General features: G+C 38.2%; 1 protein-coding gene across 1 annotated transcript in view; it reads left to right on the forward strand.

Annotated features, from left to right (window-relative positions):
* The window catches only part of LOC149802521 (uncharacterized), a 99827-nt gene that overhangs the window by 66311 nt on the left and 21363 nt on the right, over positions 1-12153 (forward strand). The window contains exon 11 of the mRNA XM_089951761.1: positions 8661-8812. Within this exon, the coding sequence (XP_089807887.1) occupies positions 8661-8812 (152 nt within the window). The remainder of the gene's footprint in view (positions 1-8660; positions 8813-12153) is intronic.

Here is a 12153-nt window from a genome sequence, read left to right on the forward strand (position 1 = left end):
TTTTTATTTACATTTATTTTCCAGTCACTTATCAATTTTTAACTAATCTGGCTATAAGTCCAAGTTATTTGGAGTTTATGGTGGCATCCATTTACATTTTTGCTGTTTATAACTACCTATGTAGCTTATGGTGGCATCCATTTACAGTTGCTTTTTTATAACTACCTGTATAGCTTATGGTATGCTTCTTTGCCATCCATTTACATTTGCTGTTTATAACTACCTGTCATGAACTGCTCTTCAAAATCTTGAGTAGATTTGTCAGAAAGCATCTTGGCACAAAGCTTCTTCAGAGATGTTAAAATGCTAATCTTCCATCAGATATGGCCACCATTACAAAAAATAGAACAATCTTTAAATGTTGTCTTCTCAAAAACCAATGAACATCCTGGCATGAAGAATTTAAAATTTATTTAAATATTGCTGATCCAGTATCACATATCTCCACTGTTGCTAAAAACAGGAAAACATTTCATTAGCTTAATCTTAAAAACCACCTCAAAGATTTGACTAAATTTGAAAGCATCTTGTCATAGATGGCTTTCAGCTTTATACAAATAATGCTGAATTTTGCTCAAATGCTGCCCACCGTCCATCTGATGTGGTCACTGTTACTGCAGATAGAAAGAAATTTAAATGGCTTTTCACATAAAGCTCTGAACAGAATTTGACCAAATTTGAGAAGGTATCCTGACATATGTCACATTTGTACAAGTGATGCCAGTCTGCCATTAGATATATCCACCATTACTAAAATTATAAATCTTTCAACAAATTCTTCTCAAAGACACTTGGCAGAACTTTACCAAAATTGACAGAAAGCATCCTGGCATAAAGACATTTCATTTGTATACAAATGGTTTGATGCACCATCAAATATGGCCACTGTTGCTAAAAATAAAAAATTCGTGACTTTTTTCAGCATCTGCTCATCAGAATTTGGCCAGAGTTGGCATTAAGGTCTTAAAGGAGACTAGAAATCAAAATTTTTCTTATATGTGTCATGTTTATAAATTAAATATCATAAGCGGGTAGTGATTTTATTGCATGGAAGATACCACAATTCCGTAAATTGCCGAGTTTTGATGAGACGACAGATCACGTGGTACCGTGACGCATTACTAGCCAGTCCTCGAATACAAACATAAACATTGGCAAGCGAGGCAGACGGAAGGAGACCACATTTGGGTTGCACATTCAAAACTTGAATCTGCAGTCTGATATAATAGTTTATGTACTGTACTGGTCAGTGCTAAAAGAAATTTTTTTAGGCACAGGCCCCGGGCTGGTGACTTAAATAAACTCAAGCCCTGACTGAAATTCCTGTTCATACCTGTCAACTCTCAAGCCGGGAGAAAACCTCCCGATTTTGGGGGTATTTCCTCATCTACCTCCCGATCTCGTAATATCTCTACATTTTTCGCAGCGAAGTCCCGATTATTACATTATGTCTGTCAATTTTCATTTGTCAGAAGAAAAAACCCCAATCCCGACCCATTTATAAATAGATATAACGTATGCAATCCACAGTCTAAACTGCCACACTGCAGACATCGTAGTGATATGACTGAAAAATTGTTAAAGCTACGTTAAAAATTCAAATCACACGTACACACGTCTAAATCCGGCACTGGATGAAATAATTAATATCACACAACAGTTTTTTCTTTTTTTTCTTCTTCAGTAAATAGAACATGAAAGTTAAACATTATTCAAGTAAATTTCAGATGTTTTTAAACAACTACAACAGTACTATAGTATAAAAAAATTAAAAGAATAAAATTGTCACCAATTAGCTTAAATGAATGATCACTGTGAAATTTTCTCTGCAAACAAAATCGCATCTCCATTTCCGTCAAAGAAACTCGGCCAGTTAACACCTGACATTCCTCTACCGTATATGTAAAGTTTAATTACCATGATTAAATTACAAGGAATAAAACAAAATATACCATGCAGTATATGTGGCCCTAAAGAACTAATTCTGAATAAATATTTTGTTCAGCAAACAGTGTTACATACATTAAGACTTAAACCTGAAATCCATGGCATCGTAAGTAACAACAAAATAGGCATCGTTTATTTGGCAATCAATTGCTGGTGCTTACACATACACACACTGTTGAACATGGTTTCTTTGAACTATGTCTGACGGGCAGTCCTTTTCACAAGATCAATGCAAGGATAAGGAGTATGTTCATTAGTCACACCAGCTTTATTGTTTGCGTACTTAAATCAAAACTTTAGCTATTTTGCAATTTAGCCAGAGCTGACCAGAATATGCAAAATGGGCTTGTCCTGGGGGAATAATAAGGCGTATCACATGGAGAAGAGGTACGTCCCATGGGCGCTCGCACATTGGGGCAAGGGGTTGGGGAATGGGTCAGTAGTTCCCCCCCCCCCCCCCCCCGTTTCTATTGTCAGCCATTTAATGTGAAACTTTGACCTCTTTTCTTTTAATCGCTGCTATTTAAGCTGCCCAAGGAATAGTTTTATATCAGTTCCAAACATTACAGATTACCGTTTATACATACTACATGTATACAATGATTTTTTTTAAAATTTGTACTTTTTATAAGATTACTGAAAATTGTATTTTCTTGAAACACGACAGGTTTAGAATCTTATTTTTGGCAAAGCCTCCATGTGATTAAAATCAGATCTAAATTTCACCTTGGACAGTAGTGATTTGATTTAGATTGTGCCGTGTTAAGGCATGGATGTCAACATCTTGAAAATACATTTACTCATTTCACCAGCGCCATCAAAGTTTCCTCAGGCAAACAATTTTTGTTTCGACAAACCTGACAGGCACCTCACTTTAAATACAGGATGGGCCGGAACTAAAACCAAAGGGGCCCAGGGTGTCGGACTATCAAATTTATTTTTAGCACTGCTGGTTTAGATAAAAGGTCTGTGAATTGATTGTTGCATTTTGTGGTCACTTACTCGGCCTTCTGCCTACTTTCGTAACTCGCACGTTTAACACTTTTCCCAGGATTTAAAATATTCAATGTTATGTCTGGAACAGCGCCAACTTTTAGTCTAGGCCTAGCATTTGCGTATCCTTGAGCTGCCATTTTTTCAGAATCCCTCTTGTAACAGTCCTTTGAGAAATGTAACAATCACAGAGTGCTTTATGGTGTTGCTATGAAATCGACTCGTTTGTAATAATGTATCCATTCTTTCATTATGCCTTTATCTTTCAGAAAAGAAAAAAAAAGTTGTCCACAGGCTTTTCTTAATGTTCTATAACACCCGTAAGCAACGGAAAACGGTATTGTCTTTTACTCTGGCAACTCCCACTTGGGCTGCTGGAGTAGCTGCTATGACATCACATCCCGAAAGTAACCGAATAGGCGCGGAAATTTTGCATATGAGGTCACGGAAATTCAGCTCCTAGAAGATAGGCCAATATTTTAATATTGGCATTACGGTCGCAGATGATATTTCGGAATAAGGTTTTCTGCTATAGTACTTTTATTATTATTCTATATTTCCATTGGTTTCTGGTCTCCTTTAAAATATATACAAAGCCACTTTGGTACAAATGGATTGTAGTGTATTATTTTCAGAAATTGAACAATTTCTTTGGGAACCACTGTCACATAATGATGAAATTCTTTGCAGAATGTATGTTTTTTCCTGTTCCATTGAACAATATTTATTTTTATTATATAACTGCAAAGTTCGAAATTTTCTGATCAGCTAAATTGCCACCCATCAATTTGTTAAAGCATTATAGCAACAACACATGCACAATCAAGGTGCTATAAGATTCCAAAGGCTTACCTGACATCTTATTACAATCAAGGTGCTATTGGATTCCAAAGGCTTACCTGACATCTTATCACAATCAAGGTGCTATAAGATTCCAAAGGCATACCTGACATCTTATTACAATCGAGGTGCTGTAAGATTCCAAAGGCTTACCTGACATCTTATCACAATCAAGGTGCTGTAAGATTCCAAAGACTTATCTGACATATCACAATCAAGGTGCTATAAGATTCCAAAGGCTTACCTGACATCTTATCATGATCAAGATGGTGTAAGATTCCAAAAGCTCGCCTGACATGTTACCACAATCAATATGCATTAAGATTCCAAAGGCTTGCCTGACATCACAATCAAGGTGCTATAAGATTCCAAAGTCATGCCTGACATCTTATCACAATCAAGATGCTGCAAGATTCCAAAGGCTTACCTGACATCTTATCACGATCAAGATGGTGTAAGATTCCAAAGGCTCGCCTGACATGTTACCACAATCAATATGCATTAAGATTCCAAAGGCTTACCTGACATCACAATCAAGGTGCTATAAGATTCCAAAGTCATACCTGACATCTTATCACAATCAAGATGCTGTAAGATTCCAAAGGCTTACCTGACATTACAATCAAGGTGCTGTAAGATTCCAAAGGCATACCTGACATCTTATCACAATCAAGGTGCTGTAAGATTCCAAAGGCTTACCTGACATCTAATTACAATCAAGGTGCTGTAAGATTGCAAAGGCTCGCCTGACATCTTATCACAATCAAGGTGCTATAAGATTCCAAAGGCTCACCTGACATCTTATCACAATCAAGGTGCTGTAAGATTCCAAAGGCATACCTGACATCTTATCACAATCAAGGTGCTATAAGATTCCAAAGGCTCACCTGACATCTTATCACAATCAAGGTGCTGTAAGATTCCAAAGGCATACCTGACATCTTATCACAATCAAGGTACTATAAGATTCCAAAGGCTTACCTGACATCTTATCACAATCAAGGTACTATAAGATTCCAAAGGCATACCTGACATCTTATCACAATCAAGGTACTATAAGATTCCAAAGGCTTACCTGACATCTTACCACAATCAAGGTGCTATAAGATTCCAAAGGCATACCTGACATCTTATCACAATCAAGGTACTGTAAGATTCCAAAGGCATACCTGACATCTTATCACAATCAAGGTGCTGTAAGATTCCAAAGGCTTACCTGACATCTTATCACAAGTGTGGCTAATCAGAACATGAATGAATTGCTGCTCGAGTGGAGTAATGTATTTTATATCTATACGTCTGTCCGCCTGCCTGTTACCCCGTTCATCAGTTTATGCTTTCAGAGACACTTTAAAGACTACAACTGACAGAAAAAAGTAAACTTTTTTATGAATGCATTTTTACATTATTTTTTATTTATTTTGATGATATTGATCATTTGAAGTATTTTCATATTGGGGGGAGTGTTGAATTGTTATTTAAAAATGTATCAAGTGATGTCTCATCACATTAACAGAAATGCTTCCAGAACGTGGGATTATAGGTTTCTCGCAGCAGCAATCTCTAGTCATGCACGTCCTCAAAACCAATGGTGGAAAAGATGTGCAGATTATATGTGCAGTTCCTGCAATTTGTCATACCACATCAATGCTGGGGGTGGGTGGGTATTTTGGGTTGTTTGGGGTTTTTTTAAACACAAACTTTCAAAGTAAGGATTTGTTACATTTTAGTCTTGGTCATCCATGTTTCCAGTGATCTCAGTCAAGCTCTACTAAGGTAGATTTAATGTTTGAATACAAGCATCTCTGTGATTGAGATGAGCTCTGGTTTCTTGCAGAAACTATCCAAAGGTTCCAATTTATTTGTCTCCTAGATCGATATAGCAAGCTGATTGAACAGCCATGACAGAAATTTATGGAGCATAACATCTTGTTACAAGCAGCAAGTTCATAAATGTCAAAATGGAAGATAATTGATTTCTTTATGCCATTACAGTTGGATCGTCTGCTACTGTAGATACTATAGAGCAAATGAAAATTAGCTATACTCAGGCGGGGGGGATAACTCTTAGCAGCTTTTGACATTAACATTAGACTCGGCAATCAAACCAGGTCTTTTTTGTTTTGCACTATACCATGTGTTCACATGATAACATCTTGCATGAAACTGATGGTTTTTATCTAATGTGGCCTTGTCTTAGTGCACATTTTAAGGTGAGTAAAGGCACAGCAAAATGTTAAATTACCTTTTCTTCTCTGATTCAGACAAATACATGCTCAGCACGTACATTTCTAGAAAGAGCAATAATTGTACCATATATTTTTTATAGATATTTTTGAAAATTTTAGGTTAATGCCCATTGCCTGAAATTCACTTTTGACTTAAGTTGGTCAGACACATAATCCAAACTGGAAGATGCATTGCAAGCAGGACCAAAATAGTACATATAGTTAGTGACATCATTGTAAAGGCTCGAAAATATGTTTCACTGCAAATGTATGTCAACTTTTTGACCAAAATTGGCACACCATATAACAAATTGGTAATTTTTCAAAGACAAGGTATGCAATTTTAATAGGTGTGATCATCAGCTGATGAGGTATAAACTTCTGGATTGTTATGGACTTGTAAACATGGATTAACCTGTTCGTATTATCAAGAAGTGTTAAGTATTATTTTAGTTTTTAATTTACTACTCAATTGTCAAGTACATGAAGGATGCAGCAATGAATAGTTACACGGATTTATGTTCTCTGATTTCCGTGGATTGTGTTTTTATTTCGGAGTAAATCAGTGTATGGTGAATTCTAATGTGCACTCAGGGGCAATTTACAGCCAAGTTATTCTAGATAAGAAAAACATGGGAAAACAGGTTTTCAGTCTTTTTTAATTCACTTGAAGACATTATAAGGCTATTACACATTTATTTAGTTCAAGTTGCTTTAAGAAATGATTCCAATTTTGACTTGCTTGCAGATTCCCTTTTTTGTTGACAAGAAAACTGCTGATTTTCAGATTCTTGAAACTTTGAATACATACTATCTTAAGATTTCACATTTTTAATGAGTTCTCTTTGGGTTTTCTGGGGAAACAAATATAAATATGTAATAACGAGACTGTGGCAAATCCAAAAGGATTCATAGAGGAAAAAAAGAACCAAAATTCCAATACAGAAAACTAAATTAGGTATGCAGATACCGTATATATTTGTTGTCAAAGAATGATACAGAGTCATTAAATGCTGGTTTTCAATGTGCATATGCCTCATGATAATGTTGTCACCCACCAGCTCCCTTCGGTGGTTCTTTCCGGGGTTTTCCCGGGTTCTTCCTCCACCATTAATACTGGCCGCCATGTATAGCCAATCGCGTGCTGAAAAATGGCGTTAAGCCCTACAACAACAACTACAACAACAACAACCTTTTGGCAATGTTCCCTTCCACCCCCAATGTAGGTGTGGGGGACCTCCCCGTCTACAGAAAATTCCTGACATCTCTGCATTAAGACAGAGGAATATGAGAGAATTAAAGACATCATACAAACAAATTACTGCCTTTTCACTGACGTTGCTGCAAAGCCATATCAGCGTCAGAATAATGATATTCTGCCTGACCATGCATATTTAGTGAATATAATTTTTCAAAAGTTGGTAAATCCCAGCAATAACTTTGTCGTTTTTTTGGTTATAATGCCATTTCTCAGTGGCGATAGGCTGTACATGGCATCCAGTATAACTGATGGACGAAGAAGCAAGGAAAAACCAGTTAAGAACCATCCACCCACAGGAAGCTACTGAAAGCATTCTCACATACCCACATTGGCTAAGCCCAAGACTCGAACCTACATGGAAAAAGGTGAGATGGCAGCGATTGGTAGAGGCATGCACATAAGTCCACTCGGGCCACACAGGGCCCATAGCAACTGTCTCAAAAGTCATTAATTGTACAATAGGACATGGATGAAAGTGGAATCAACAGAGATGTAGTTTTTTTTTATATGCCTGCCAAAACACTGAGCATGTTATGTTATGATGTTGTCCATCTGTCTGTAAATACATACATACATTCTTCCATCTGTTACCAACTGGATCTCCAAACAACAATTGATGTCCACAATCTACAGTTACCAAACTTTGTGGATAACTTGCACATGTGGTACGGTAAACACACACGCCCCATCAATTTAAGGCTCAACACCTCATAGGTCAGGGTCATTAACTTAAAGAAGGAAGAAATAATTCAAGCTCTCCACCATCTACAATTTCCAATCCGGATAGCTTGCACTTGGATTAAGGAGGGACCAATTTAATATTGGGTTCCAAAGGTCAAGACCATTCTGACTAGAACAAAAACATATGGTTTTTACACAAAAACACGAGTTCTACATCTTCTCTGGTTACCAGACTGTGAATGGCTTTTACTTGGTGTAAGGAAGAACTCTATTGATTTCAAAGTCAGAATTTTAAAGACCAAGGTAACTGTGACAGAAAGAATTATAAACTGGTTTCTACACAATAATTTAAATTCTGCAACCAGATTTTGTGGCTGGCTTGTGCTAGGGGTAAGGGAAAAAAAACCTACTTAACATGGATCAAACAGTCAGAGGTTTAGGTCATTGACAAAAGAAGAATGGTTACAGCATCAAAGACCTTGCCAAAACGTTGTGAGTGACTTGCACTTGGAGTTAGCAGAAAAAATTCATTTTAATTTTTAATTCAAAAGTGCAAAGTCAAGGTCACTCTGAATGAAAGAAGAAAAATAGTTTCTATGCAGAAATTTCAGTATCTGCATTGAGGATTATTAAACATGGTGCTGGTTTGTTGTGTTCTGTTCACGGTACTCATGTTGATTTATATTTTAATGTAGCTGTTATTTTTTCAGGGCAATTCGAACCTGCCATATCTGTTTATCAGTTTACCCAATGTCTGAGAATGTAGAAACGGGCAAGGTGGATAAGGAGTCCTTTGGTTGGGTCATTCAAAGCTGTAGCTTGGCTATTCTTCGAGTCTTGCTCAACTTGACACATGAGAATGGTAAGATAGTTCTATTAGACCCATTTCAGTATATACAGTCATGTTTTATCCATCCACAGGGTCCATGCTGGACTCTAATATTTAGGAGAAACAACTTCACTTTCCAGCCAGAATCAATCAGATTTGGCAGAAAACAGTGAGAAGTGGGTGATGAAAGTTAAGAATGGATGATGTTCAAAATAGTCACTGTAAATTTCAATGATTGAAGTAATGATAAAATAAGATAAACTTTTCATATTTTGCTTTATGACAGTTGTATAACATGTAATGGCAACCTTGAAAATAGATGACACTAAAATATTTGTAACAGTTTCACAAACACAAATCCTCTTTCATACTGTTCATTAGATGAAAAGTTTGATATGTCTGCCGAGTCCTGATTCATTTCGGTTTATGCTACATAAATTATACTTTTGGCTGCATTTGTTCAGGAATTAGGGTTGATTTTTCAGTGCGAATTCCAAAGATAGCAAAGTAATTTTAGTTATTTATAAAGTACAGCAGTATTTACTAAAAAACTTGAACCTAATTATCTGACTTCCTACCTTCTTTATTTATAGGAAAATTGACCCAAAATTCAACGTTATTAAGATATTAATGCATTGTATTCAAATGAAATTGGGTAAGCGATATGGCATCATATCATTATACAGTGACATGAACATTGCTAATTGGGTGTGTTCCAGTGAAAGGACAAATTCGTGGTTGACTTTTTTCCTGAATCACTCCCTTGCATGGACCCTACATAGTTTTCATTGCTCGTTCATGAACACATTTGTTGTAATCAACACTTCCCTTGATCTGTGGGGATGATAGTTACAAAGCAGAATAAATGTTCATTTAGAATTTAGAACATTACCTTTAATTAGCAGAATATAAGGCACAATTGTGTTAACATGATGTTAAACCCAGTACATACAAGAATGTGTGCCATCGTGCCATTAAACCCTATATTATATGCATGCATGCTTGCATCTGGCCATATGTATGCATGCAAGGTCCATATGGATGTAAATTAGCATTTTGTGTCTGTAATAAGTTTTCCGTAATGGCCATTTTGAGAATATTGTTGCTGCTGTCCGTCCTGAACAGCAAAGATTGTGAGTCTTTTAAACAAGCAAAGTTAATCTAGGCTCTGTCTCATAATGATTGATGTTGATAGTGTCTGTACTACCATGTATACTACCCCTGACATTCCAATGGCAGATAAACTCGTCATTCTTGGCGACTTAAATACAAGAGTAGGCTGTGATAACTTTGCCTGGGATGGAGTGCTAGGAAAGTACTGAGTGGGTCACTAATAGCAACGGTCTCCTTTTGCTCCAGATTTGCACTGAGCATGAACTGTTGATCACAAATAAAGTCTTCAGCCTCCCTACGCGAAACTGGATGTCATGGATGCAGCCATGCTCTAAGCACTGGCATCTCATTGATTATGTCATTGTCAGGGAGAGGGTCAGGCAGGATGTGCATGTGACCAAGTCCTTGTGTTGTGCCGACTGCTGGACAGACCACCGCCTCATCATCACCAAGTTCAGTGTCCACATTCAGCCCAAAAGACGCCTGCATGGAAAGAAGGCTCCTAAACGACTAAACACCACCAAGCTGACATGTACCAGCACCAAACAGTCTCACATGAATGCCCTGGAAGAACGTCTGAAATCCATCCCTCTAGACAATCATATTGTGGAGACCAACTGAGCAGCATTCAGAGAACTGGTCTACAGCACAGCTTCAGAAATCCTATGACCCTCAATCAGAAAGCACCAAGACTGATTTGTTGAGAACTGTGGCGAGATCAAGCAGTTGCTGGATGAGAAACACCGCACCTCCACCAAACCTACCTCAAGTCCACCTCCAGGAAAGATGTGTACAGCAATATACATAGAACTGTACAGCAGAAACTTCATCAGATGCAAGACACATGGCTGAGCAACAAAGCTGATGAGATCCAGTGCTACGCAGATGGGCATGACATGAAAAACTTCTTTAACGCCCTGAAAGAAGTGTATGGACCTACAGCCTCTTCATCATCCCTCCTTCTCAGTGCAGATGTGAACATACTAACTACTGACAAAGTGAAGATTCTTCAGTGATGGGCTGAACAATTTGACAGCATTTTGAATCACCCTTCTTCCATTAACGATGAAGCCATCAGTTGTCTCCCCAAATTACCCATCATCAAAGCACTGGATGACCCACCCACCCCTTGCTCAAGACACAGAAAATGATATGTCTGCTCTCCAGTGGCAAAGTCCCTAATTCAGACTCCATCCCAGCTGAAGTCTACAAGGAATGGCGCACAGCCCAGATAGAAAGGCTTCACCAACTGTTTTTACTGATGTGGCAGCAAGAGACAGCCCACCAGGAATTCAAAAGCACTTCCATAATCCACCTGTATAAGTACAGAGGGAGCCGCCAGGACTGCAACAATATCCTTGCTCTCAATCGCAGGAAAGATACTCATCAGAATCCTACTAAACCGCCTCACTACGCACCTTGACCAGGGACTCTGCCAAAAAGCCAGTGTGGATTCCCAAAGAAATGTGGGACCATTAGCATGATGTTTGCTGCAAGGCAGCTACAGGAGAAATGTCAAGAGCAAATTGCCGACCTCTTCTCCATCTACTTTGACTTGACAAAGGCCTTTGATACTGTCAGCAGAGAAGGCTTGTGGAAGGTAATGGCCAAGTACATTTGCCAGAGAAAATTTATATCCATGGTGCAGCGTTTCCCCAATGGCATGCAGGCATGAGTCTAGGACAATAGAGAGACATCTGAGCCATTCCCAATAACCAATAGCATCAAGCAGGGTTGTTTTCTAACACCGACACTGTTTAGTCTATTGTTCTCCGTCATGTTGACTGATGCTTTTTTAGACAGAGATGCCAAAGTTGGCATCAGGTACAGTACAGATAGAAAACTGTTCAACCCCAGGTTTCAAGCGAAAACCAAGGTTATGACAGACACCATCGGGGAATTCTTATTTGCTGATGACTGTGCCCTCAATGCTGGCTCTGAAGCCAACCTACAATGCAGCATTGACAAGTTCTTAAGCTCCTGCAGGGGCCCAGATTTGCCGAGTGGTTTAAAGCGCTCTCTGTGAAAAACCACCGACCCATGAGAATCTACTGGCAAGCTTTTTCACATACCCACATTAGCCGAATCCTAGACTCAAAACCACGCAGACAGAGGTGAGGTGGCAGTGATCCATAACGGAGAGTGCTTTAGACCACTTGGCTACTCAGGGGCCCCCTTTTGAAGGTAGATTATCACTAAAGTCATGGAAAGTTTCATAATAATGCAACAGAAATTAGATAATCAAGTATTTGACTAATATC

Source organism: Sinohyriopsis cumingii, chromosome 3, assembly GCF_028554795.1.
Source record: "Sinohyriopsis cumingii isolate HCF-2022 chromosome 3, ASM2855479v2, whole genome shotgun sequence".
NCBI classification, from domain to species: Eukaryota; Metazoa; Mollusca; class Bivalvia; order Unionida; family Unionidae; genus Sinohyriopsis; species Sinohyriopsis cumingii.